This window comes from Platalea leucorodia, assembly GCF_965183815.1.
Source record: "Platalea leucorodia genome assembly, chromosome: 25".
NCBI classification, from domain to species: Eukaryota; Metazoa; Chordata; class Aves; order Pelecaniformes; family Threskiornithidae; genus Platalea; species Platalea leucorodia.
Window position 1 is genome coordinate 319608 of NC_138847.1, and position 26437 is coordinate 346044.

General features: G+C 52.0%; 1 protein-coding gene across 1 annotated transcript; it reads right to left on the minus strand.

Moving 5' to 3' along the window:
- Nucleotides 1-18322: 18322 nt before the first annotated feature.
- LOC309600787 (olfactory receptor 14C36-like) lies at nucleotides 18323-19252 on the minus strand (the record flags this gene model as incomplete). The annotated part of the gene is made up of 1 exon (XM_082333374.1): nucleotides 18323-19252. The coding sequence occupies one exon, from the start codon at nucleotides 19250-19252 to the stop codon at nucleotides 18323-18325; it is 930 nt and encodes a 309-aa protein (XP_082189500.1).
- Between the last annotated feature and the right edge of the window lie 7185 nt (nucleotides 19253-26437).

The window sequence follows — 26437 nt, forward strand, 5'->3', positions numbered from 1 at the left end:
AAGAAGGAAAGGAACCAAGCAATGGAGAAGCAATCACTCACACCAGCAGACTGATGCCCAGGCAGTCTCCAAGCAATGGCTACTTTGGAGAAAGTCCCCTCCAAGACTTAGTGCTTAACAAGACGCCATATGCCATGGAATATCTCTTTGGTCCATTTGGGTCAGCTGTCCTGACTTTGTCCCCTCCCAGCCTCTTGCCCATCCCCAGCCTCATCGCTGCAGGGGCAGAGTGAGAAACAGAGAAGGCGCTGACATTATGGCAGCACTCATCAGCAATAGCTACAACATCAGTGTGTTCTCAATGTTATTTTAGACAGCAGTGCAAAGCACAGCACCGTCCCGACTTCTCCTTTCATTCAGGACTGGCCCCTTCTGTGCACGTGACAGGATTTGTTAAGGAGGCCCCTTGGAGGACTCCTAGGAGGGGGCTGTAGCCCCTGGGCACGTTCCAGCTTGTCCACACCCCACCACCTTTTGGGCACCCCTCTGCCCTCCTGAAGCCCCCCCCAACCCCAGACCTGTCAGGGCTTGTTCTGCAGCCTGGGAAAGTGGGGGACCCCGACCTGGCCTCTTCCTTTTGTTTCTCTTCACATTTAAACTTTAAATGCTCGCTCCAGTAGCTCTTATTTAAAAAAAGGTTTTATCCATTTTATACCTATGGGTTTTTCTATGGCTATATATATTTGCTATCTATAGCTTTATAAATGTTTACATATACATAAAAAATTCTATACTTGAATACATGTACAGAAGTATATATATAAAAATACTGTACCTATTTAGAAATAAATAAAATAAGTATTTGTATGCATTTGTACACTTACTTATAAATACATATATATTACATAAATGTATATATCTTTATATCTGAGCACTTCCTGGACCAAAGGTGGTGGGCAGCCAATCGCAGGGCTGCCTGAGAACATGTGGGTATGAAGGTGTCATGAAATGGCTGTCAGCCAATCTCAATGCAGGATGAAAAGACGTGGGGAATGAGGCTGTCAGAAGTGGCGGCCTCCCCATAGGAAATGACAGGGGGCTTCCTTTGGGACGTGCCCCTGGGGACACCGCGATGGGTGGCCGGTCCTGCCAGCCAATCACAGGGGCTGCCTGAGAACACACGGGTGTGACGGTGTTGAGACATGGCCATTAGCCAATCACAGAGCAGTATGAGCTTTAACAAAAGGGCAGCTCACTGCCATGGAATGGCGGTGCCCTGTCCCAAAATGGCGCCCAACCCAAAATGGTGGCCCCTGTGGATGCAGGGGAAGGGCCTTCCGGGTCTGACGTATCTCTGGGCCAAGCGGCAGGGGTGGCCGGTCCTGCCAGCCAATCCCAGCGGAGCACATGGCCGGCAGAGGAGAGCGACTTCCGGGGCACAGGGCCCCTGCGGGTGCTGGGAGGGGGCGGGGCTTCCAGCGGGAGCGGGTGGGCGGGGCCCCTGTCCCGTCGTGTCTCCCGCAGCAGCGGTGCCCCTGCTCTGGCGTGTTCCAGGGCAGGGATCCCAACAGGCACCGGGAAGGCCCGTGGGGAGGTGAAAATGCTTCTTGGGAGCCGTGGGCAGAGAAGGGCTCGCGGTGGGGTCAGAGCTCCCGGCTTTGTGCCGGACGTAAGACCTTTCCCCGCCTCCCAGGGCTTCAAGGCCGCACCACCTTCCTCAGTAAAATAATCACAAAAACACCTCCAACAACAAAAAATGCCCCCCTTAAACTCCAAAACACCCTAGGAAAAGAGGATGAGGGGAGAGAGGCAAGGGTTAAAGGAATAAAACCCTCAGAGTTCCTGCATCTGGTCAATGTGACGGATACACTTGACTCCGAGCCGCACTTTGGTTCAGGCTGAGGCAGGAGCAACAGCCCTCACGTCCTTGGGGTGAACGTGTGAGCTGGAAAGCCCCTGGCTGATGTACAAGGGAGTGAAGGTGTCTTGAACAAGATTCCAAAAGGTGATTTCGAAAGCCAAAAATGAAGTTGCCAGAGCTAAAATGAAGATATCTTGTCTATACTATTGACTGGCAGGCAGCTACTTCACCCTCTAAATATTACCATCAGGATGGGCCCAATGAGAGCTCTCCCTGCATGGCAGCCGGACGGCAGGCCAGGTGACTCTCCCCTCGAGCAGGGGCGCCTCTCAGGGTTTGAGATCCCTTTCCTGAGACTGAGAGATCCTTCCTTAGCCAGTATGGAGAGATTCATAGAGTCATGGAATTGTTAAGGTTGGAAAAGACCCTTAAGATCATCGAGTCCAACCGTTAACCCAGCACTGCCAAGTCCACCACTAAACCATGTCCTCGAGCATCACGTCTACCCGTCTTTTAAATACTGTCCTGATCCAAAGTCGGGAGAGGTTTCGATACGATCCCAAGGACGAGATTAAGACGCAAATAAGGTCAAATGCCATACAACCTTTTGACTTTATTTTGGTGAACGAAGGGGTAAGGACCGGGTAGGGAGATGGGGGGGGGAAGAAAAAAGAGAGAGAGAGAAAAAGAGAAAGATAGAAAGAGCGTGCTCAGGCAGGTGAGAAAAGAGCCACGCAGGGGAACTAGCTACTGCCACTCCGAGTCCGGCGTTGTCCCGTCGATCAAAGGTCCAGTCGGTCCAGTCTCTGTGTCCGCAGGAGCAGCTTCCAAGGAGGTGCACGGTGAAGGACGAGAAGAGAAAAAGAGGACCTCAAAAGGTCCTTTTATAGGGCCATGCACATGCGCAGAGCAGGTCTGCGTACATGCAGTTTGCGCTTCTGCTTTTCGCGCCCTGGTGTCTGCGCAGGCGTGCGTGCAGTCCATGGTCCCGCCTTTCATGTCCTGGTCTCTGCATGGGCATCCATCCTGTGGTGGTTTCGTCGGGGGCTGGATGTCGGACCCAGAAGATGGTGGTAGAACGGCAATGTTGAGACAATTCTGGTTAGTCCTCGACACCACCCCGTGGCTCAACATTGCAGTCTTCACAGTGGTAGGAGAGGTGGGAAGGGAAAAAGAGAGAGAGAGAGAGAGGACAGAGCAGAGGTGGAGACAGAAGCAGAGAAAAAGGGGAGCTGTAGAGGAGAAAGGTGACATGGGACATGGCAAGAGTGTTCAATTGCAAACAAACAGGAACATTGTCCAATGTAAACACTCTTTTTCCTTAATCTTTCTAAGTTTAACAATGATCAACTTTATAGAACAACCCTGAGAAATCCATTGCGCGAGGTAGTTCACCGTTATAAGAAGTATAGAACAACTAGTGAGTATGACATGGGTAGGAATATGCAATTTTTTTGTTGTTGTTTTGGTGGTGGTTTTTTTTTTTTTTTTGAGGTCTAAACAATGGTTATTGTGGTGGGTTCTACCCGGTGAACGGCACAGATTTGTTTTATGCCATCGGGTGAGGTGGTAGGTACGAACTGCATATTAGATACCACATGTCGTATTAGCTGAACAAAACAGGGTATTATACAGGGTAAAAACATGAAAGTGGCAAACGCACATAGCAAATATAACAGCAACTGTTTCACCCAGGGCGCCCCCGGCAGCCAGGACCATAAATTACCATTCCAACCGTTCCAGGTCTGGACGGGGACGTGGGCTATTTTCCTAATGTCTTTGGTTAATTGGAGGACTACTTTGCCTACATTGTCTATTTCTAAACAACAGTTAGAGACATTTAATTTCCCACGTACCCCTCCTTCTTCAGCCAGTAAATAATCTAAAACCATACGGTGCTGAATGATTGCCATGCGCATTTGTTGAGACTGTTGAGTTAAAAGATCTATAGCATTGGCGGTTTCATTGGTAACAATTTCTAAAACCGCTTGTAATCGGATTATACGGTTCAAATTATAGATTGGTTCCCTTGCCCCTGATATCGGTTCACTGGGGTTCCAGGTGGCAGGCCCGTAATGTTGGATTATTCTTTCAGGAGGCCACTCATTTTCCCCCCATTTTTGTGTTCCACCTATGTTCACCTCAACAGCTCACTTGCGGCGGGCAATCCTTCCATCTTCCAGATTATCGTACAATCTTATCCCCAGCTGAGAGCCACCCGTTTGTGGAAGAAGGAAGAATAAAGGACGGATAATCCCCACATAACAGACCCCTGACCAATGCGCTGGCAGTCGTTTATAGGCAGTATGTCCACAAGTCCAATAATGGCCCCTTTTAGCTGTGGCCCCGTTGGCGAATGGTCCTGCTGCATCCCCGGGGAACTGGAAATACATTGTTTTGCCCACAGGGCTAAAAAAGACGGTTGGGTTATTATTCATCCGGCCGGTGCAATACCAGGCCCCAAAGCTGCTTTTCCATTTACAGGTTTGCTTGTAAGCGTGGTCCCTAGATTGTTGGAAAATTAACGTTTCATTTTTATTTGCCCAGTACCCTTTGAACCCTCGACTGCGTCCGGCACTATCAAGCCACACCCATATGGAGATACCCCTATCTGCATTTACCAACTTGTTCGTAAGTGTCCATTGGCACTTGCTTTCTCCCACACAGACCCCTCCCTTTTGAGTACGATTTAAACAATATTGCCCCACAGCAGGAAATTGAACTGGCCATGTTCCACTATCACCCCAAGTGTCATTCGTGGTTTCACTATAATTACTCACAATTTGGGCTGGGGTGAGGGGTGTGGACGTCCACGGCCAACTCGACAGCCCCAGAGGTCTCCTGCAAACCCAGCAATGACTTAAATTAAAAGCTCGGCTTATAGCTTTGGCTAATACTACAAATTCATTGTCCTTGAAGGGATCAAACGGGTCAGGGGAGGGTGAAGGAATTAGCCCTCCGCAACTGTTATAGGTACATTTCCAAACTAGTACAGCCACCAATAACGCGCGCATCCTGATTAAGCAGCAATCGGCGTCTGTCTAGTCTCCGTCGGGTGGTGCGTGTCCAGGTCAGCTGCTTCCTCCTGGAAAACAAAAATAGAAGCAAACTCGCTTCTCGGGTCAGAAGGAAGGGACAATCCATTTAGCGTGAATTTTGTGGATCTTTCCACAAGCGTCTTTTGCCTTCCACGTGTATTTATTCACCGGGGTGTCTAATGTTAGTGGTACTGCTCCCACAGTGGGGAGTTCAACTAAGACGGGTTGTCCGGGGAAACAGGATGGGTTAACGGAGTGGTCAGGGCCAGGTGAGGTGGGCATGATTGTCGGGGCTAGTGGGCAAAACGCCATAATTTTTGGGCATCCGTTTGTTCCCCAACGGCTACTGACGCTAGTCACTGCATCTCCTACCCGCTCAGCCCACCCCGGTTTGTGTGGTTTCAGGAAGCGCTTCAGCAAGCTGTTTTTTCTCTCCACAATCCCATTTGCTTGAGGGTAGTATGGAGTGTGGAATACCCATGAAATCCCCTCCCGAGCCGCCCATTCCTGGACCATCTTGGCTGTGAAGTGTGTACCATTGTCAGATTGAATCAACTGCGGTTTAGGGAAGGTCCCAAACCATTCTTTCAGGGCCTTCACCATATTCTCCCCTGTTGCCTTAGCGCAGGCTTTAGCCTGTGCTAGGCCAGATACTATTTCAACACCCACTAATACATAGCACTTCCCTTCTGATTTACGGAATGGACCAATGTAATCAACCTGCCAGGCCTCCCACAAACCTTTTCCCTCTCTCAAATGTAGGGGACTGTCTTCCAGGGGGTGCCTGTCTAAGCGGATGCAACATTGCTCACAGGCCGAAATGCAAGTTTTGCAATTTTCTCAGGTAACCGGCCAGCCTCTGGCCTGAGCCTCTCGGTAGAGGTCTTGGGCTCCAGTGTGCCCTCTCTTAAGGTGCAACCATTCCAGGAGTCGCTCCCAATCCTCCGCTACTGGATCACTTTGCAAGGTGGCGAGGCGGGCCAGCTCATCAACCCTATTGTTCCAATGACCAGACGGATCTTCTCCCGTCTGATGGGAGGCTACCCACCTTATCGCAAAGTTCCCCTGTCTGGCAATGGTTAAAATATCTTGCCACTTTTCCTTTTGCCATACAGGTATTCTGTTAACCTCCCACCCATTTTGTTCTCAAAAGGGGAGCCACTCTGTACACCCCTTAAAGACAGCAAAGGAGTCAGTGTAGATATAGATTGGAGAGGCAGACTGGGCTTCATGTTGAAAGACACTCCATACGGCCACTAATTCCCCTACTTGAGCGCTGCCTTCTCCTTCGGTAATTATTTTTTGGTTGGTCCTTATCTGTAGGGCGACAGCACGATATTTCCAAGTTCTGCCCTCTCGTTTAGCAGAGGCATCAGTGAACCAAGCGTTCTGTAATTGTTCTGAAAATGGGGGGGCTACCTGCACAGCAGAAGGGGGCACGTCACCTTCCCGGTCTGGGGCCACTCCCTCTTGGATAACCAAATTTTTGGCAGCGCCCTCAGAAACTTCAGAAATACCACAATAATGTTCTATTTGCGCGTACCATTTCCGCACCGAAGCTCTTTGTGCCACCCCGTCAGGGGGAGGTGTCCCGGTTAAAACTGGTTTAATCACTTTGAAAGGACCTCTGAGCACTATTGGTTGCTGGCGAATGGTGCGCTCTGCTTCTCGTAAAGCCAGGCTGACTACAAACAGCCCCTTTTCCCACATGGTGTACCGTTTTTCTGCATACTTGAAACTCCGAGAATAAAAGCCAATGGGCCGGATGGGCCCTGCCGGCCCCTGTTGCCACAAATGAATCGACAGCCCGGTTGTGGCAAACCCCCACTCAATCTGCACCGGGTCTGTCGGGTGGATAGGCCCCAGGGCTTGGTATGCATTTGCCTCGAACACCAACAGCCGTAGCGTCTCATCGTGGACCGGGGTCCACTCCCTTTGCGCCCTTTTCCGTAGTAAATCATATAGGGGTCTCGCGATAATTGAGAAATCAGGGATATGCTTTCTCCAGAACACAAGCAGCCCTAACGCATGCTGTAAGTCTTTTTTTGATTCTGGTATCTTAATTTGGTCGAGGGAGGAAAGGGTGTCTGGTGGGATACATGTCATCCCTCCCTTCCACCAAATTCCTAAAAATTTCACCTCACTTGAAGGGGTTTGTATTTTCTCAGGTGGGATTGTCAATCCTATGCTCTCTAGATGGGTGATGATGTCCTTCTGGACTTCCCCAGCCTCTTCCACCTGATTCCCCCCTATGAGTACATCATCTATATATTGGTAAATTTTCACCCCCGCCCTTATGGGAATTGCTTCCAGCTCCTGTGCTAGAGCGTGGTGGGCTAAGGTGGGGGAGTGCTTGTATCCCTGAGGGAGCCGTTTAAAGGTGTACTGTTGCCCCGCCCAGGTAAAAGCAAAGCGGTCCTGGTCCTGCGGCTGCAGGGGGACCATAAAGAACATGTCTTTAACGTCAATAGTTGCCATAATTGGGTGTGATTGCTCTTGAATGGCAGCTATAAGCTCGGCAATGTTCGGTATGGCAGCTGTTAATGGGCCGGTGTTGGCATTCAGCCTCCGGTAATCTACTGTCAACCTCCACTTGCCTTTTGGTTTTCGGACAGGCCATACCGGGGAGTTAACGGGGGAGTGGGTGGGAACTATAATCCCCTGCCCCTTTAAGTCCTCCAGCACTGGCGCGATTCCATCTCTTGCTCCTATCAGTAGCGGCTGGGGTTTCACGTTTGTCAGTTTGGAAGGGGGGAGGGCAGGCGCTGTTTGCAACAGGCGCACCTCCACGCTGGGGGCTTCAGCCAACTGCCTGATCTGCAGGATGGCGAAAGACCACGAGTTTCCCTGGGCGTCGCGCCACTGTCTGCCCTTTAAAACGTCTATGCCCAAGAGATTCATTTGAAAGGATCCTACGGCCACCATAGTATTAACAGGGCCGTCCTCCCCTGGTAACCATAGGGACACTGGGGTCATAGGTACCGATTGTGTTTTCCCAGAGCATTTAAAACAATCAGGTTTCTGGAGGGTACCGAGGTCCCACATCTTTCTGCGTCTGTTTGACTCAGTGCAGTGATTTCTGCCCCCGTGTCGATTAAAAAGATCACCGGTCTTTTCTCGGGTCCCACCGCTACCGTGAGCAGCATGTCCCCCTTTGCATTGCAGGTGAGCTGTCTTATGAACATCCACCCTCCGCCCTCCCCCTCACCTTCAGGGGGCAGAGGTTTTAGTTCTCCGCTGTCTTTTCTCCCCCCGGCTGGTTTCTCCCCAAAGTTTATCAGGGGGGGGGTGCTAGGAGTTGGCCTCGAAGTGGCCCCTTGCTCTGACCATCTCCACACGAGCTGCTCTAATTTCTTGGTTGGGAGCCCATCCATTAAATCTCGGGGAACTCCTTTCTGGAGCCCCAACTGCCACAGTCCCTGTTGGCTCAGGGGCTTTCCTTTCGCAGTCGGGTCCCGGCCGCTCCCAAGGGGTGACTGCCGCCCACTAACTCGTTCTGCCGCCCACACAGCCCTGGTCTCGGTTCTGTGGGGTGGTCCACCAACAGGGCCGTATTTCCTCCCAAAATCAATTAACTCCTGAGCCACCTCCCCCCACGTCCATACTTTCTTCCCTAGGCGCCAGTAGTCAGGGGTCATTATCCCCTCCCGAGCGGCTGCAATCCCTTCTCCCCCGGGGGTGTTATAAATCCGCCCTTGCAATCGGATCCCAAAGGGTTTCAGGGAGTCGGGCAGTCCCCGTATCAGGGGAGTCATTCTCTCCGGGTCTACAGGCATTAACATTGGGGAGCCCAGGTGGGGCTTGAGCTCCCGGTCATCCATCATCTGAAGGCATGCCGCCTTTTGCACACTCTCTACTAATTGATCTACCGTGCCCGTTATAGCTAAGGGGTCTCCCCTTTCCAGGGGGCTCAACCCTCCTGCCCAGTATGCGGCTCTCTGGGTCAACGACCATGGTGCTTGGAGATCGCCCGTAGTTAAAAACACACCCAGACCCCAATACCCTTCCGCCTCCTTTTCTGACAGCAAGATCCCATCCCCCCCCGACAAAGACACTCTCCACATGTATTCAGTCTCCGACTCCTTGGTATTCCTTGCAAAGTCCTTTCTCAGCTTTGCCAATTCAGTTGCTGTAAACGGGACCTCTTTAGTAATAACTTGGGGACGATTATCACCCTCGTCCTCGTACACATACTCCGTTTTGACCAGCGGGTACATGTGGGGGAGGCTCTCCACGGCCTCTTTGGCTTTTTGCAAATCGCCCGGGGGGTAAATCTGCCGTATCCCCTTCTCCGCGGGCGTTGTTTCTGCCCCCGGCAGTGTATCCGCCTCCATTAAAAGCTGATTTTTCAACTCATTTTTTAGTATTGCATTTTGGCACCTCTCCTCCTCCAATTGTTCCTGCAGGGTTTTTATTACTGTCTGCAGGGAGTTCACCAATGTATCGGTCCGACCGGACCTCTGCTTTTTCTCCTCCACCGCGCCGGCCAAACTCTCTCCCAACACCGCACAAATTATAGCCTTTCCTTTCCCCCTCTTAACCTTAGCCTCCTTCTGCAAGATAGTTATTCTATCCACCACACTCTGTAACTGACACCAGTGCTCCCTTGCCCAGTCTTGTCCCTGGGGCGAGGGGCGAGACCGGTGCGCCTCCAAGAGGCCATACAATTTCTCTGTCCCTTCATCCAGCGAAAGCACATGGTCACAAACATCGACTGCCTTGCAGGCGGCCATCACTTACAAAGGGGTTATCGTCCTGAGAGGGTCACACTTTAATATCCAAGTTTCCCCTATGCGCTCCCAGGAGACCAAAACGGTACACCAATAACCAAAAATTCCTACAAAGTGGGCTGTCGTCCTGAAAGGGTCACACTTCAGTATCCAAGTTCCCCCCATGCACTCCCAGGAGGCCAAAACACAAACTAATATCCAAAAATTCCTACAAAGGGGGGTGTCGTCCTGAGAGGGTCACGCTTAAGTATCCAAGTTCCCCCTATATGCTCCCAGGAGGCCAAACCATACACTACTATGTAAGTTATGCACAAAGAACCAACATCCACTCCCTCCTCACGCTTCGTTCGTCTCCGGCTGCTTCCCTTGCGGGAGAGCAGAACCGCGGATCGGAACTCCGCACTCGCTTCGTACTTGCTCGTATGTCTCGTTCACCCACAATCACAGAGCACGCCGCAACAAGGTAGTACGGCACTCTCGTCTCAGGGGATCCTGTCCGTGACGCCAATTAAAATGTCCCGATCCAATGTCGGGAGAGGTTTTGATACGATCCCAAGGACGAGATTAAGATGCAAACAAGGTCAAATGCCGTACAACCTTTTGACTTTATTTTGGCGAACGAAGGGGTGAGGACCGGGGGGGGGGGGGAGAAAAAGAAGAAAAAAGAGAGAGAGAGAAAAAGAGAGAAAAATAGAAAGAGCGTGCTCAGGCGGGTGAGAAGAGAGCCACGTAGGGGAACTAGCTACCGCCACTCCAAGTCTGGCGCTGTCCCGTCGATCAAAGGTCCAGTCGGTCCAGTCTCTGTGTCCTTCCAAGGAGGTGCATGGGGAAGGACGAGAAGAGAAAGAGAGGACCTCAAAAGGCGCACGCGGTCCTTTTATAGGGCCATGCACATGCGCAGAACAGGTCTGCGTACATGCAGTTTGGGCTTCTGCTTTTCGCGCCCTGGTCTCTGCGCAGGCGCGCGTGCAGTCCATGGCCCCGCCTTCCGCGTCCTGGCCTCCGCTTTTCGCGGCCTGGTGTCTGCGCAGGCGTACGTGCAGTCCATGGCCCTGCCTTTCGCGTCCCGGCCTCTGCCTTTCGCACCCTGGTCTCTGTGCAGGCGTGCGTGCAAGTTCATGGTCCCGCCTTTCGTGTCCTGGTCTCTGCATGGGCATCCATCCTGTGGTGGTTTCGTCGGGGGCTGGATGTCGAACCCAGAAGACGGTGGTAGAACGGCAATGTCGAGACAATTCTGGTTCCATAACAGTCCTCGACAATTTGGAAGAGGTAAGATCCGTTCAGGTAATTTTGATGCCACTGTGACACTGACTGTGAACACACTCATGTTAAGCCTTTACCCTATTTCTAACCAGTAACCTTAAGTCCTAGCCCTACCCCTAAATGCTATCCCTCACCCTGAAGGCAATCCATTACTCTAATACCTCATCTCAAATTTTAGCTCTAAACCAAAGTCGAAACACCTAACTCCTTGCCCTTACGCTTACCTTATAGATCACCCTAATCCCTTGCCCGTACCCTTAGCATTAAATTGTTGGCCTTAACCCTAGCCTTCACTCCAGCCCTAATCAAAACCCTAATCCACAAAGCTAGCCCATTCCCTAACACTAACCAGCCACCCTCAGCACAACACCAAACCTACCTTATCAAACTTTGCCTAATCCCCAACCATTGAAGGCAAGATCTAGTCCCTAAACCCTAACCTGAACACCTCACCCCCAATGGCCTTTTTCCCATGCTTTACACCCCCTTACCTTCAGCCCCATTCCTAACCCTAACTTAAACTTTTTGGCCCCTTGGGGCGGGAAGGGGATTGTGAGTTCCAAGAGCAGTCGCATGGCATTGGAAGAGGAATGTGAGGTTACTTACATCTGATCAGTTCACAGGCCATGAGGAGGAGATGGCTAGGAATGCTATGATGAGGTCAGCTGTGCCTCGGGATCTCATGGGCCAGCAGGAGGCCCAAGGCTGTGAAGGGGGCTGTGATTTCCCATCTGTCTCTGGAGTTCATAGGCCAGCAGCAGCAATGTGTCTGGGAAAGGGACTGTCAAGTCACTTCTTCCTGAAACAGCTGATAGGTCAGCTCTTGAATCATGGTTGGGGTATATGCTGTTAGGCTCCCACCTGCCAGTGTCTCTGATAGGCCAGCAGAAGGCACATGGTTGGCAAGTTGATTGTGGGACTCCCTTTCCCTAAGTAACTGGTAGGCCCATCCAGGAAGAGGGCTTGGATATGGCTGTCATGTCCTTTCTGCCCGAGTACGTGCTGGTACAGCAGCAGGCATGAGGTTTGGTTGTGTTTATCCGAGAAGCTGAAAGGCCGGCAGCAGGCACGTGGCTTGGAAGATCATGGTGAGGTTACTTGTGTCTGGTCAGCTGGTGCAGCGAGTCTTGCAGATCCTGTCTGTAGAAGGGTTATCCGATTTTGCTGCTGGGATCACTTTCAGTGTTTTCTTAGAAGGAAGAAAATCCAAGTCATTATTTCTACTGCCCCCAAAAGAGGCTGTTCACCTGTGATTTCATTGTTGCAGTCTTAGATATAGGTAAGGACATGCAGGTGACCTAATCACTGGTACCAGGTGGGAGCTGCCTGCATACTTCTCATTACAATCAAATTTAGTCTGCAACCCAGGAATATGCTCAGCACAATACAGCCTGAAGGCTTAGCTGTACGTGGAGCACAGCACAGCACAGGCCTGGGCCTACTCAGGTTTCCTGTTGCATGGATCACTAACGTCTTGATGTACAATGGTCTTGTGGTCAGGATGCCTGAACTGCCTGAGGAAGGTTGGGAAGAGGATGAGTTGTCTTCTAAGGCAGATGGAGATACAGACACAATTTTAGGACCTGGTAGTCCCTGAGAACTTGGAAGGCCATGGACCTCTGCTAAAAAGCCACGGCTGAAAGGAAGATGGAAGGTGATCCCTGACCCGACATGGTGGGAATGCTCTCCTGGGTATGTTTTTCACAAGAAGACAAGGCAGGACTGGTGGAAGGTAAGGAGGGCAGCTTTGGCTGCAGCGCGAGTGAGGTGGTAGAGTAGAAAACCCTGTGGGAAGTGAGCAAGACAAATTGTAGCAGTGCTGAGGAGAGAGGAAGGATGACCTCCCCCACCTGCTGGCAGTGCTCTTCCTCATGCAGCCCAGGGTGCCGTTGTCCGCCTTTGCTGCAAAGGTGCAAAGCCTGGAGAAGAGAAGGCTTTGGGGAGACCTCCTAACAGCCTCCCCATACCATCTTGGATGTCAGTAAGGAAATGGAGCCGGGTTCTTCACTGTTGTGCATGATGGGAGGATGAGGGCCAATGGGCATCAGCTGAAACAAGGGAGGAGAAACTTCCTTCCCATCAAGACAGTCAAGCACTGAAGCAGGTTTCCCAGAGAGCTTGTGTCATCTCCATCCTTGGAGCTTTTCAAGCCCCAAAGGAATATAGCCCTAAGCGACCAGGTCTGAGCCCAGAGCTGACCCTGCTCTGAGCAGGAGGTGGGCTTAGACACCTCACGAGATCCCTTCCAGCAGAAATGAGTAGGCATTTCCTTCCACCACACATCATGCCTTCCTGATGGGTGGCAAAGCACTCAGGTTTCCAGTGACCACTGAAGTCAGCCAGAAAGAAGTTGGGTCAGATGATCTGTGGTGTTCTTGTCTCGCTCCAGGCATTGTTGCTCCCATGCAGGGCTGCTTGGCAGGTATTCCCAGACAGCCCTGGTTGGTTCCTTTGCTTCACCTTTTCTTTCCTTTTTCCCTCTTCCCACTCACAATTTCTTCCCCTTGACCATCCTTGTACCCTCCCATGCAAACAGCCCATCTCTGTTTTCCCTTTCCTCCTTGGCCCTAGTTTGCCTTCCTTTGTACCCTCATTTGGTGTTTCTGAGCTTGTCGCCATGGGAATTCCTACCCTGGTCAGCAATGCCATTAAACTCGTACCTCCTTCTATTATCTGTCGTGTTTTGTAATTCCTGATAGTCTTATCTTGGCAGAGGCACCACATGGCAGGGTCAGCCATCTGTGCGCACGCATTAACAGCTGGCCCAATGGAGCTTCACTCTTAGAGGACCTTGAGAAACTCTGGGATTCGGCCAGTAGAAACCTCACAAAGCTTTACACGGAGAAGCAGCAAGTCCTTTCTTGGGGGCAGAATAACCCCAAACACAAGGGCCGACTGGGACCTGGACCACTCAGGAGTGACCCTGAGGAGAAGGGCCTGGGCGTTACGAGGGATGCCATCTGAGCCAGTGGGGCATGCTCACCACGAGTAAGGCCAACTGCATACAGGGCTGCATTGGGGGGAGCATGGCCACCCAGACAAGGGAGTTATCATCCCCCTTGCATCAGCACGGGTGTGGCCACATGCAGGCTCGTGTGTCTGCATGTGGGGCTCCCGGTTGTGGAAGAAAGAGGAGGAACTGGAGAGGCTCCAGAGGAGATCTGCCAGGATGGGGTGTGGGGGCTGTGTGGAGAAGTTGAGGGACCTGGGCTTCTGTACCTTTTGAAGTGGAGGCTCAGTCACTATAGTGGTAGCCTTCAACTGCTTGAAGGGTGGTTTCAGAGATGATGGAGCTTTTTTTGGTAGTGGGAAGAGAAGGAAACCTCCACAAAGTGCTGCTTGGAAGGTTCAGACTGGAGGTGTTGAAAAAGAAAGGTCACTCAAAGGGTATCCTTGTGGTGCAAAAGGTCGCCCAGAGGGAGACTGGATCAGCCCATGGCTTTGTGTTTCAAGGAAGAGCCAGTGAGGATGGAGAGCCATCAGTGAAGGTATAGAAATGCCAGGGTGAGAGCTGGTGGTAAAGGAAGATGGGTGTCTGTAGCTTGGAAGGCAAGAGGTGCAGGCATGGGGCAGTGTAAGACAGCCTGCAGTCGAGATGGGCAAGGGCTCTGGCAAGACTGAAAGGCCCAAAGGAACCAAGGTCTTTGTCCCCTTGGCTATGGCAGTGACCTCTGTCGCTGAGGCTTTCAGGCAGAAACTTTATTTTGAGTCTCTGGACTTTGTTGCTTCCTCGCCCCCGCTTGGGGATGCCAGGAGGTGTTGCACAGTTTTTCGACACTTGGCGCTGCTCGCCCTCACATCCCACTGCCCCCAGGAAGAGCCCTGAGCCACGTGTGAGGGACAGGATCTGCCTTGCCAGGGCCTGGGGAACAGGGCTTGGCCTTGCTGCTTGCTGATAAACCAAGGGTTTTCTCTGCATTACAGCCACCTGCCCAGTGCCTTTGCCTCCCTGCAATCACAGCCTCCAACTGTCTGCTCTAATGAGTCCCTGGGGAGGCTTTGTCAGTAATGGCCCTCAGTGGGGCTCATTAATGCTTCAAAGTACTTTGGGTTTTGTTCTGACTTGGACTTCTTGAGAGGGTTGTTCAATCTTCTCTCAGCATCTGAGGATCATGGACTCAGCCCCAAACACACCATGGGGCTCGTTAAAATACAAAAAGCCCTAACAAGCTCTTTCTCTTCCTGTAATTTTCTTTAAGTCTTCAAGACTTGTACAGCTAATTGGAGTTTTTTCATAGTGGAGTTAAGGAGGAAGATTTCAGACCGTACCTAATAAAAATGACTTTTTTTAATTTAAAGCCTATATTTTATTAATTTTCAGTTTCAAGAAGAGGTAATAGAAGCCTACTCCAACTGATGTTGATGCAGAGTGTCTCCTCAGGAGGTCTGGAGGGGAAGGAAGAGCAGTCCCCTGAGGCCTGACACTGTACGGACAACTTTGCTCCTCACCTCCCCAACCCCAACATTTCTGTCATTGGCCACCTGGGACTGACATCACTGTTCTTGCATCAGACTTCTCCACTGATCTCTGCAGCTGGATGGTACAGCTCCTTTGCACCATCTCCCCCCTGCTCTCCTTAGAGACCTGGCTGCACACACATACAGAAGGCTTTTCCAATTTGTAAGGAGAGAAAATTAAAGCATGATCAGTCTTCATAAACAATAAACACGCTCCACAACCATATGCTAAGTACAAGCTGCCTCTAATGAGGTGGCCTCTCTACAAGGGATAATCTTATCAGAAATGTTTTAGATGGCTACAAAAAGATAGATATGAACAGAATTCAAGAGACAGCTAGAGACAATTAGACTGCTGAAAGACAGGCAAGCTTCTAGCTACCTGAAGATAAAGACAGCTGCATAGGTGAGAGGCATCTGAATGAACAAGGAGTAAGGGGAGGGAAAAACTGGAGAATAAGGGAAAGGGCTTTTGTCTAGGCAGTCTGCATCTGAAAAGAAGACGTTAGAAATGGTCATTGTATCAGGACAGGTGAAAATGTATGAAAGAGAAATTAAATACACAGTATAGAAGGTAGAATAGTGGTAATGAAGTGACACTGGAAGATCGATATTTTATTGGAATATCCCTTTTGAAAGGTCACGGGATTGCTAGATGTCTCTTGGGAGTGAGGACAAGCCAATGTTGCAGCCATCTTTGAAAGAGGCCAAAAGCGCAACCCCGGGAACCCCAGGCTGTACAAGCTCACTTGGGGGAGGAGCGAGCCTTCCCATGAGTGCTCTTGGGGGACATTGCTGGGCACCTCAAAGAGCAGAAGGTGTCCAAATGCAGTCAGCATGGATTAGCCAAGGGTAAATCCTGCCTCACCAACCTGATGGCCTTCCTGATGAAGGAACTGCTTTTATGCACGAGGGGACAACAGTGGATGTCCTTTACCTCCACTCCAGCAAGACTTTTGGCATGGTCTCCCTCGATATCCTTGTACCCACATTGGGCCATTACAGTCTGGATGGGTCGACAAACAGATGGGTGAAACCCCATTGGAGGATGAGGCTGAGAGAGCAGTGGAGAAGGGGTCATGCCCTACCTGGAGGCCAGTGGGACATACTGGGGCATTGTGGGGCAGCACAGGGGACTCTCCTGAGCCCTGTGCAGTTTAACACCTGTATCCATGATGCAGAGGAGGCAACTGTCACCACGTCTGTGGATGGCACAAAATTGGGAGGACCATTCCTGTGCCCTAGGGATGCCATTCAGGGCAAACTTGACAGGCAAAAAGACTGTCCTGTCAGGAACTTCATGAGACAGAACACGGACAAAGAGCAGGTCCTGTGCCTGGGGTAGCCTAACAGCCTGCAGTTGCAGGGGCTGGGGACAGCCTGGCTGGGGAGCAGCTGTGTGGAAAAGGCCCATGGTCTCCCTCGATAGCCTTGTACCCATGTTAGGCTATTATAGCCTGGTACAACCTGGTAGCAAAGGCAGCCAGCAGAGTCCTGGAGTCTCACCAAAAGAGCGAGGGCAGTGATTGTCTCCCCCTGCTCATCGCTCCTTAGACCACTGTACGCAACCGTGTCCATTTTTCGGCCCCCACTGGGGAAGGGGAGGAAGGAGGGAGCGCCTGTGGGGCTGCTGGGCTCTTGGCCAGAGATCACCAGCACAGCGAGGGAGGTGTTGGTAACTGGCAGCAAGTTGAGTGGGGAGTCACCGAGCTGCTGAGGGGCTGGAGCAGTTGCCTGGGAGGAGAAAGTGGAGGAAAGGGCCTTGTTCAATGTCCAGAAGGGAAGGCCTTGGGAACCTCATCGTGACCTGCCAGTCCCCATGGGGAGGTTTTCAGGAACATGAAACCGGTCTTGTAATGGTATTGCTTGGCAGGAGAATAATAGGCAATAGGCAGTTGTTGAAATGAGGAAGTTTCTGGCCAGAGATAAGGCAAGGAGATATCTGCAGAGCATGGGGTGATTTGGGTTGTAAAGAGAATGTAAACCAATCCTCTGACTTGGGATTTCACTCAATGGAAATGTTCAATATTTGTCATAACCAGGCCATGAGCAGCTGACCTAGCTGGAGCTGTCTGAGAAGAGGCTTGGGTGAGAGACCAACTGTGGCAAAAGCTGTGGATTTTGGTGTGAAACGAGTGTCAGTAGGAAATGAGTTTCCATTGTATTAATAATGGCAATGGGGTTAAGTATGACTGAGCCCCAGAGGAGGATGGGGGTGACCATGCAGCAAAGATCCCTCCTGAGGGCTGTGGTGTATGGCCCGAGGTGGAAATGGCCAGTGTGTGGGACTGGTCTGTGAAAATTTTCCAGAGTCCTGGCCCTGGGGGTCCTCAGGCAGCTCCTGCAGCTCTCCACTCTCCCTTCCCTGTGCCTGCTGAGTCCCCACTGACTCCCATGGCACTGCACAGTCCTTCTTCGTAGATACATCAATTTAGAGCTTTACTTTTGGAGGACTTTTTGCCCTTGACGACGTTTCACCTTCTGAGTCTGCATTCATTCCAACCCCACCTGAGTTATGTGATGAATCCCCATTGTCTCCTGATCCCTCCAAATTCATTTCCAGAGAGTCTGGTACAAGCCATCAGTCCTGTCAGACATGAAGCAACCTGAGGTAATAATGAGGAGCTGATGGACCATCTCCACTGCCATTGAACACCAAGAAGAGAGCCTTTAAATCAGAACTTTTGATCCAATGGAACCCAGTGTTACCATGTGCTTAACCCCAAAACCACTGAGAACACAAGGAGAAGAGAAATTTTAAAAGGCCAATTCCTTGGACATTTTCTTGGAAGCAACCTTGGAGGAAGAGCCCAGCCTTCAGTCATTGCACCCAGGAGATCACCTTTAATAGAAGAGCTGCAATCTGACAGGCCACATTTGACACAGTATCGTGCAAGGGTCAGACACAACAGGATCAAACCTCCACAAACGGAGGATAAGCCCAGAAAATTATCTCTCCATAGAATTATCACGAGTGAAAAAAACAGACTCTTTGCCTGGGAAACATGTAGAGGAGCAGAGGCAGGTTATTGTCAGGGAAACAGCACGCATTGGATCAGTTTCCATAAGGCGCCCTTGAGCTCCCGGTTTCTCATGCTGTAGATGAGGGGGTTCACTGCTGGAGGCACCACCGAGTACAGCACTGCCACCGCCAGATCCAGGGATGGGGAGGAGATGGAGTGGGGCTTCAGGTAGGCAAACGTGCCAGAAGTGACATACAGAGAGACCACGGCCAGGTGAGGGAGGCACGTGGAAAAGGCTTTGTGCCTTTTCTGCTCAGAGGGAAACCTCAGTACAGCCTTGAGGATCTGCACATAGGATAGCACAATGAACACAAAACATCCAAAGTCCACAAAGTCACTAACCGCAAGAAGCCCAGTCTCCCTGAGGTAGGCATCTGAGCAGGAGAGCTTGAGGATCTGGGGGATTTCACAGAAGAACTGGTCCACAACATTACCGTGGCAGAGGGGGAGTGAAAATGTATTGGCCGTGTGCAGCACAGCATAGAGGAACCCACTGCCCCAGGCAGCTGCTGCCATGTGGACACAAGCTCTGCTGCCCAGGAGGGTCCCGTAGTGCAGGGGTTTGCAGATGGCCACACAGCGGTCATAGGCCATGATGGTGAGGAGAAAATACTCTGCTGAAATCAAAAATACAAACAGAAAGACCTGGGCAGCACATCCTGCATAGGAGATGTCCCTGGTGTCCCAGAGGGAATTGGCCATGGATTTGGGGACAGTGGTGGAGATGGAGCCTAAGTCAAGAACAGAGAGGTTGAGGAGGAAGAAGTACATGGGGGTGTGGAGGCGGTGGTCACAGGCTATGGCAGTGATGATGAGGCCGTTGCCCAGGAGGGCAGCCAGGTAGATGGCCAGGAAGAGCCAGAAGTGCAAGAGCTGCAGCTCCCGCTTGTCTGCAAATGCCAGGAGGAGGAACTGGGTGATGGAGCTGCTGTTGGTCATCTGCTGCCTCTGGACATGGAGGACTGTACTAGAGGAAAAAGACAGTGAAAAGTTAGGAGAGATTTTTCTGAGCAAAATAAAAGACATTTCTCATAGAACCCCTCCTCCCAAAATGTCTCTCTCTCCATTCAGGAAGGTCTTTGGCAGGTCCCTTTCATAAGCTCTGGTTGGTGCTGGCTGAGGGTGCCCCAGGGAGCAGGAGGCTCTGCTGTGGGCTCTGCAGGACTCAGTCCTGCCCTACAGCAGTAGGAAAACAGGAACTCAGAGTGACTGCACATTAAATCCACTCATGATATCACAGACGTTTTCAGCATTGTCACTTCAGAATCACTCTACTGCAGAGCAGAAAAAATGGGAAATTTGTTTTCATAGAATCATAGAATCGTTAAGGTTGGAAAAGACCCTTTAGATCATCGACTCCAACCGTTAACCTAGCACTGTCAAGTCCACCACTAAACCATGTCCCGAAGCACCACATCTACCCATCTTTTAAATACCTCCAGGGATGGAGACTCAACCACTTCCCTGGGCAGCCTGTGCCAATGCCTGACTACCCTTTCGGTGAAGAAGTTTTTCCTAATACCCAACCTAAATCTGCTGTGGCACAGCTTGAGGCCGTTTCCTATCATCCTATCACTTGCTACTTGGGAGAAGAGACCGACCCCCACCTCGCTACAACCTCCTTTCAGGTAGTTGTAGAGAGCAAGGTCTCCCCTCAGCCTCCTCTTCTCCAGGCTGAGCAGCCCCAGCTCCCTCAGCCGCTCCTCACCAGCCTTGTGCTCCAGACCCTTCACCAACTTCGTTGCCCTTCTTTGGACACGCTCCAGCACCTTGATGTCCTTCTTGTGGTGAGGGGCCCAACACTGCACACAGGATTTGAGGTGCGGCCTCACCAGTGCCGAGTACAGGGGCACTACCATCTCCCTGGTCCTGCTGGCCACACTATTCCTGAAACAAGCCAGGATGCCATTGGCCGTCTTGGCCATGTGAGCACACTGCTGGCTCATATTCAGGCAGCTGTTGACCAACACCCCCAGGTCCTTTTCTGCCAGGCAGCTCTCCAGCCACTCCTCCCCAAGCCTTTAGCGTTGCACGGGGTTGTTGGCTGACCAAGTGCAAGACCCAAGTGCAGAGCGAGGACAGCCGCTCTGTCCATCAGCCCTGCTCTCAGCTGCCCTGTGCTGGCAGCTCTTCCACCTGGAGGACTATCGCACTCGGCTGTTCCCCCCAAAAAGAAAGAGGCCAGGGCTGGGAGCAGGGGAATCCCATTTGCAAGTGCAGATTCCCAACCCCCTTCCCCCATCTCATCGTACCTGAGGAGCTCAGCTCTGCCCTCCCAAACAGGGACACAGAGGGCTCATGACAGCTGCCCACAGGCAGCCACCCAGCAGCATCTCAATGGCCTTAGCACCGAGGTGTCTTCTCCAGGGGGGTCCTGCAAAACACAGAGATGCCCTGGGAGAGCTGTGCCCTATGGGAGGGCAGCCTGCAGCCCAGCAGGACCTCCCAAGGAAAGAGTCAACTCTCCTGAATTTGTTACGTCCTGAAAGGAGGGTGAGATCAGTGGCAGCCACACACACTGCAGTACCCAGAGCCCCACAGGTGAACAGGGTGCAAGCTGGATGCTTTTCCTCCATCGCCATATGTGCATGACAGCACACACAGCGTTGGTGTCTGAGCTGCACTTGAATCCTCACCCCCCACACCAGTGAGTGTACCAGTAAGAAGAAGGGCGTCAGGGAGAAGAGGAGAACATGCAAAAGGAGCCCTGCCAAGGGAGGCAGGAGAGGGACACTCTGTCACACACTTGAGTTTTTCTCCTCTTTGATGGTCAGGCTGCTGGGTAGGGCAACTCATGGCCAAGTCTGCATGCCAATAAGGGCAGAGACTCTGCTGTGTGAGTGAGGAGACCAGGGGGTTGCTCCAGGGAAAGCATCTGCACTGCAGGGGATGGCAGGGAGATGTCTGATTCCCCACTCCCACAGCATTTCTGGCAGCGGGTCTCTCTTCCTTCCTGCCCATGTCTCTGCTGCCTGGAGCTCTTCTTGGCTATGGCTTCTTCCTCTGTCCTCACATCTCCTCCCTCTCCATGCTCACAGACCCCATCCCACCTGCTGTGTGCTCAGCTCTGCCCTGCAGGCACCTCCTGGCAGCAGGGGCACTGCCCAGGGGCATCTCTGTGTGTGCAGGGGCTAAGGAGCAGCTCAGACAAGTCCTGACGAGATTTGGGGTCTCACTGCCTACTCCAGAGGAGAGAAATAAATGCCCATCTCCCACTGCCCACCCAGACAACCAAGAGTGGAAAAACTCAAAGCACAGATTTCTTCCCTTTCAGGCAATCCCCTACCTTGACATCCCTCTTTAGAATGACCCTCTGCAAATGTCCTCTGGGTGATGTAGAAGTCTCAGCAGCCCTGACCCACGCTGCACCCTCTGGACAGCAGAGGGATCCTACCCTGCTTCCACCCACAGGTTCTCCCCGCAGCTTTGAAGGGCGCTCCCTGGGCAGGCTGAGTGCTGACCCGGTCAGCCGGCAGAGTCCCTGCCCTGGTGCACAGCCCCCTGGGGTGCAGGGACCCTGCTCTGAAGGACAGCATGGGCACCCCTGCATGCACACCTCTGCAGCCATCCCAGGGACGAGCAGTCATGTCCTGTCCTCTGACAGTGTGGCACGACAGAACATGTCCTTCTCCACAGTAAAGAAACCCTGAGAGCCACCCTGCCAATTCCTATCTGCAGTGTGATGTGCCTTGTCTAGGTGACCCCTCCAAAACACTCATGTGCATTGCCCTGCTGCCAGAGACTTACTGCATCAAGGGCTGTGAATAATTCTCCTCCAGTGAGCTCCCAGCATCCTCCCACCTCATGCAGACTGTAACAAACATCCCTCTTACTTCAACCATCTCCCCTCGGTGCCTGCAGGCAGTGCCCTCAGCCCTGCTGCGCTTTGCAGAGGAGCTGCTCCTGGGCAGAGCTGTCTCTCTGCAGCGCTGCCCACTTGCCAGCAGCTCCCTCCATCCCAGGAGCCCAGCTCAGCTCAGCAGCAGAGGCCCAGCCCAAGGCACCACTTTCTCTGCCCCTCTGGGCTCCCTCCAGGTGTCCCTGGGGCTCCAGGGGAACCTGCTGGGAAACAGGCTGAAGGCATCACTCATGTTCTCTCCCTCAGCTGCAGAGAGACACTTACTTCCAGCAGTGTCATTTCTCTTATCACAAAAAGACTTCGGCATGAGAATCCCCTTTTTTTGTCCCATCATTAGGCAGGACAGCCAGGAAGGTGACAAGGAAAGATCTAATTTCTTCAAGCTGGGGACTTATCCTCAGTTAAATGAAATAGGCATTTCATGCTGGGTCTTGAGACCTGGGGCTAGGAAGACATGCAGCTCTGTTTTGCCCACACCATGTCTCTGCTTTTGCACCCACGGGGTCTTGGACATTTGGTACCAGGGTTCCTTACAGCAAGTCAGAGCTTGCCTGGTCCCACAGCTGCAGTGCTTCAGCCCAAATGTGCAGCAGTGCCCTCAGCCAGGGGCACAGGCAGGAGGAGCTGGAGCTGTTCCTGAGCAGACAGAGCTGTGACATGGTGGCAGAGCTCAGGACAGCTGCTCTTCAAGGACAGCATCCTCCAGGCTCAGTAAGGGTCCAGATCGAAACTCAGTCTAAACTTGAAAGGCAATTGAAGGGCACCATAAGGAGTGTTTACTGCTTCAGGAACAGTTAAAGAAGAAACAAAGATCCTGTGTGGCCACTGATGAATTTAGTAAGAGCAGGTGTAGATAGATGTGAGATTCTGTCTGTCCTCTTTGCCTCAGCCTTCCCCAGCAAGGTCTCCCAGGCCTCTGTGACTCAGGGCAGGACTCTGGAGGAGATCAACCAGCAGTGGATGGGGATCAAGTCGGATCACTTGAGCAAACTCCATCCTTCCCAGTGTATGGGACAGGAGGGGCAGCATGGCAGGGAGCTGAGTGAGCAGGCCAATGTCACTGTGAGGCCACTCTCCATCATCTTTAGAAGGTCATGGAATCTGTGGCAACTCCCTGAAAATGGGAAAATATAAATGTTGCATGCACCTTTTTAAAATGCCCAGAGAATGAGCAGGGGAATGAAAGGCTGTGCCCCAGATTGTGTTCACTTGGATCCCATTTCTGGGTGTCTGAAAGAGAAGGTGACTGGATTTACCCAGGGGAGCTTGTCTCTCACCATCTTCCTTGCTTTCTGTGCTGAAAGGACAGGATTGCTGGACCCAGGGAGGGCAGTGGTTGTCTTTTCACCTGGAAGTCAGTGAAGTTTTCAACATTACCCCTCCACAATATTCTTGTGCCCAAGTTAGGATATTCTGGTCTGCCTCAGTGGGTAAGTAGATGGGTAAATAACCAGATGGATGGTCAGGCTCAGAGGGACGTGGTGAACGCGTGGTACTCTGCCTGGAGGCATCTAGCTAGTAGAGTCCTGCAGGGGTCTGTGCTGCCACCTGCCCTGTTTAACGGGCTTTTAATGACCTGGAGGAGATGAGAGAGTGCTTTTTCATAGCATTTGTAGAAGACACCACACTGAGGAGAGCAGATGCTACAGTGGAGGGCAGGGTGGCGATCCCAAAGGACAAAGACAAGCTGGAGTGATGGGCCAATAGGAACCTCAGGATAGCCAATAAGTTGTGCCCTTGAGGTCGACTAAGCCCATGCAGTGACATGGACCAGGGACTGCCCAGGTGGGCAGCAGCTCTGTGGGAAAGGCTTTGTGGTCCTTGGGTTCCATTAGGCAAAAGAGGAGCAATCAGGAAAGAAGGCCAACAGCATCCTGGGCTGTAGGAGCCGGAGCACAGCCAGTCTGCTCAGCACTTTTGACACCATATCCAGAACATTTTCCTAGGTTTTGACATCCCACAATGTCAGAGAGACCTCAACATATTGGAACCAGTTCAGTGGAGGGCCACCAAGGTCAGTAGGATAGGAGAACTTTTATTGTAAGAAGAGGCTTAGAGAGCTGGGCTTGTTCAGACAGGAGTAGAGAGGATCTTGTGGGAAGCATGTAGCAGCATTGCAGGGTCCCCAGGAAGATGGAGTCAGGCTCATGTCCATGACACCAGGACAAGAGGCCATGGGCTGAAACAAGAGAGGGTCAGGCTAGAGAGAGGGAGAAATTATTCCAGCATAAGGATAGTCAAGTGCTGGAAGCTGTTTCCCAGGGAGCGTGCACTGGCTCTATCCTTGAATGTGATTAAGATGTGTTTGGATAAAGGCCTGAGTACTCTGTCTGACCCTGCTTTGAGCAGGAGGTTGGTCCAGACACCTCCCGAGGTCCCCTTCAGCCTGAATGATGCTGTCCTTCCTTCCCCCTCATGTCCACAAACTAGGGAAAGCGCTCAGGTTCTCCGTGACCCCAGAAGTCATGCACCTCAGGTTCAGGGCTGCTTCACAGGTGTCCCCAAACTGCACTGACCACATACAGATTTTTTTACCTCATGTGCATGGTTCAGCCTGACAGACAGGGAACACCCACTGCTTGGGGTGTCTGTGCTCAGTCATGCCCCATGAGCTGGCCTGGCTCTCCTCCCCTCCTTCACTCCTCAGACTTCAGTGGATGTCAGGAAACCTCCCGGAGCCTGGAGGATGCACAGCCCTCCTGGGGTGAGGTCCCACCACTGCAGGGGAAGAGGAAGGCTTGGTGAGACACATGGGCATGCAGGGAGGGAGCAGTGCAGGTGCAGCAGTGAGTGCATTGAAGGCAGGAAGAAGACTTGACATGTCGGGGGCTGTCATGCTGAAGTGAAATAGGTTGAGTCTTGATTTGGAGGCAGCAGCAGAAGGAGGATGGGCAGCTGAGTGCTGGGATGGGGAGCTAAACAGAGGATTCTAGCATGTCTGGGCCTTGGAACTCTTGGGTGAGAAAGGAGCATTAGCAAGGCTTTGGAAGAAACGGGATGGGTTGTGGGGAACTCAGAGGCATGGGCAAATGCTCAGAGACACAGAGCTTGGTGCTGGAAGCAAGGAAGCAGGCACAGGCACAGGACAGTGTAGCTGTGGTGGCGATGGCCAAGGGCCTTGGTGGGGCTTTGACACCCCAACAGAACTGGGACCCTTGTCCACTCAGCTATGGCTTCTGTCTCTTCCACTGAGACCCAGCACCTTGTTGCCTCCTCCTCACCCACCCTCCATAGAGCCTGGCAGGTGTCCTACCACTGACCTGTGCCTGCCATCACACGCTCCCACATCACAATGCCCCAGGAAGAGCCCAGAGCATCACAAGAGGGAAAGGATCTCTGAAATGGGAATCAAGCCTTGGCCATCCTGCTTGGCGAAGCACATCAAGGGCTTTCACGGTGATCTCCACATTGAAATGTCCTCCTGTCCCAAGTGCCTCCGACTCCCTGCTTCACCATCCCCCAGGGACAGGAACCTTGTCTGCTCATTCCCTGCATGGTCTCTTCAGCGATGGCCTTCACCAGGGCCTGCTAACACCCTCCGAAACCTTCAGCTGTGCTGCTTTTACTGCTCTGGAGGCTTGGTCAGTCTTTCAGGAGCTGCAGTTCAGGAACTCGGCACCAGAGGGCTCATTGCCACACAAAGCACCACAAGGAGCCAATTCTGGACAGAATTTTCCTTTAGGCTTCAGTTCTTACGTGGCTTATTAGAGAGATTTCAGGAGTGTGGTGTCGTGGTTTAACCCCAGCCAGCAACTAAGCACCACACAGCCGCTCGCTCACTCCCCCCCGGTGGGATGGGGGAGAGAATCGGAAGAGTAAAAGTGAGAAAACTCATGGGTTGAGATACAGACAGTTTAATAGGTAAAGCAAAAGCCGCACGCACAAGCAAAGCAAAGCAAAGCAAGGAATTCATTCACTACTTCCCATCGGCAGGCAGGTGTTCAGCCACCCCCAGGAAAGCAGGGCTCCATCACGCGTAACGGTTACTCGGGAAGACAAACGCCATCACTCCGAACGTCCCTCCCTTCCTTCTTCTTCCCCCAGTTTATATACTGAGCATGATGTCATATGGTATGGAATAGCCCTTTGGCCAGTCTGGGTCAGCTGTCCTAGCTATGCTCCCTCCCAGCTTCTTATGCACCTGGCAGAGCACAAGAAGCTAAAAAGTCCTTGACTAGTGTAAACTCTACTCAGCAAGAACCAAAACATCAGTGTCTTATCAACATTATTCTCATCCTAAATCCAAAACACAGCACTCTACCAGC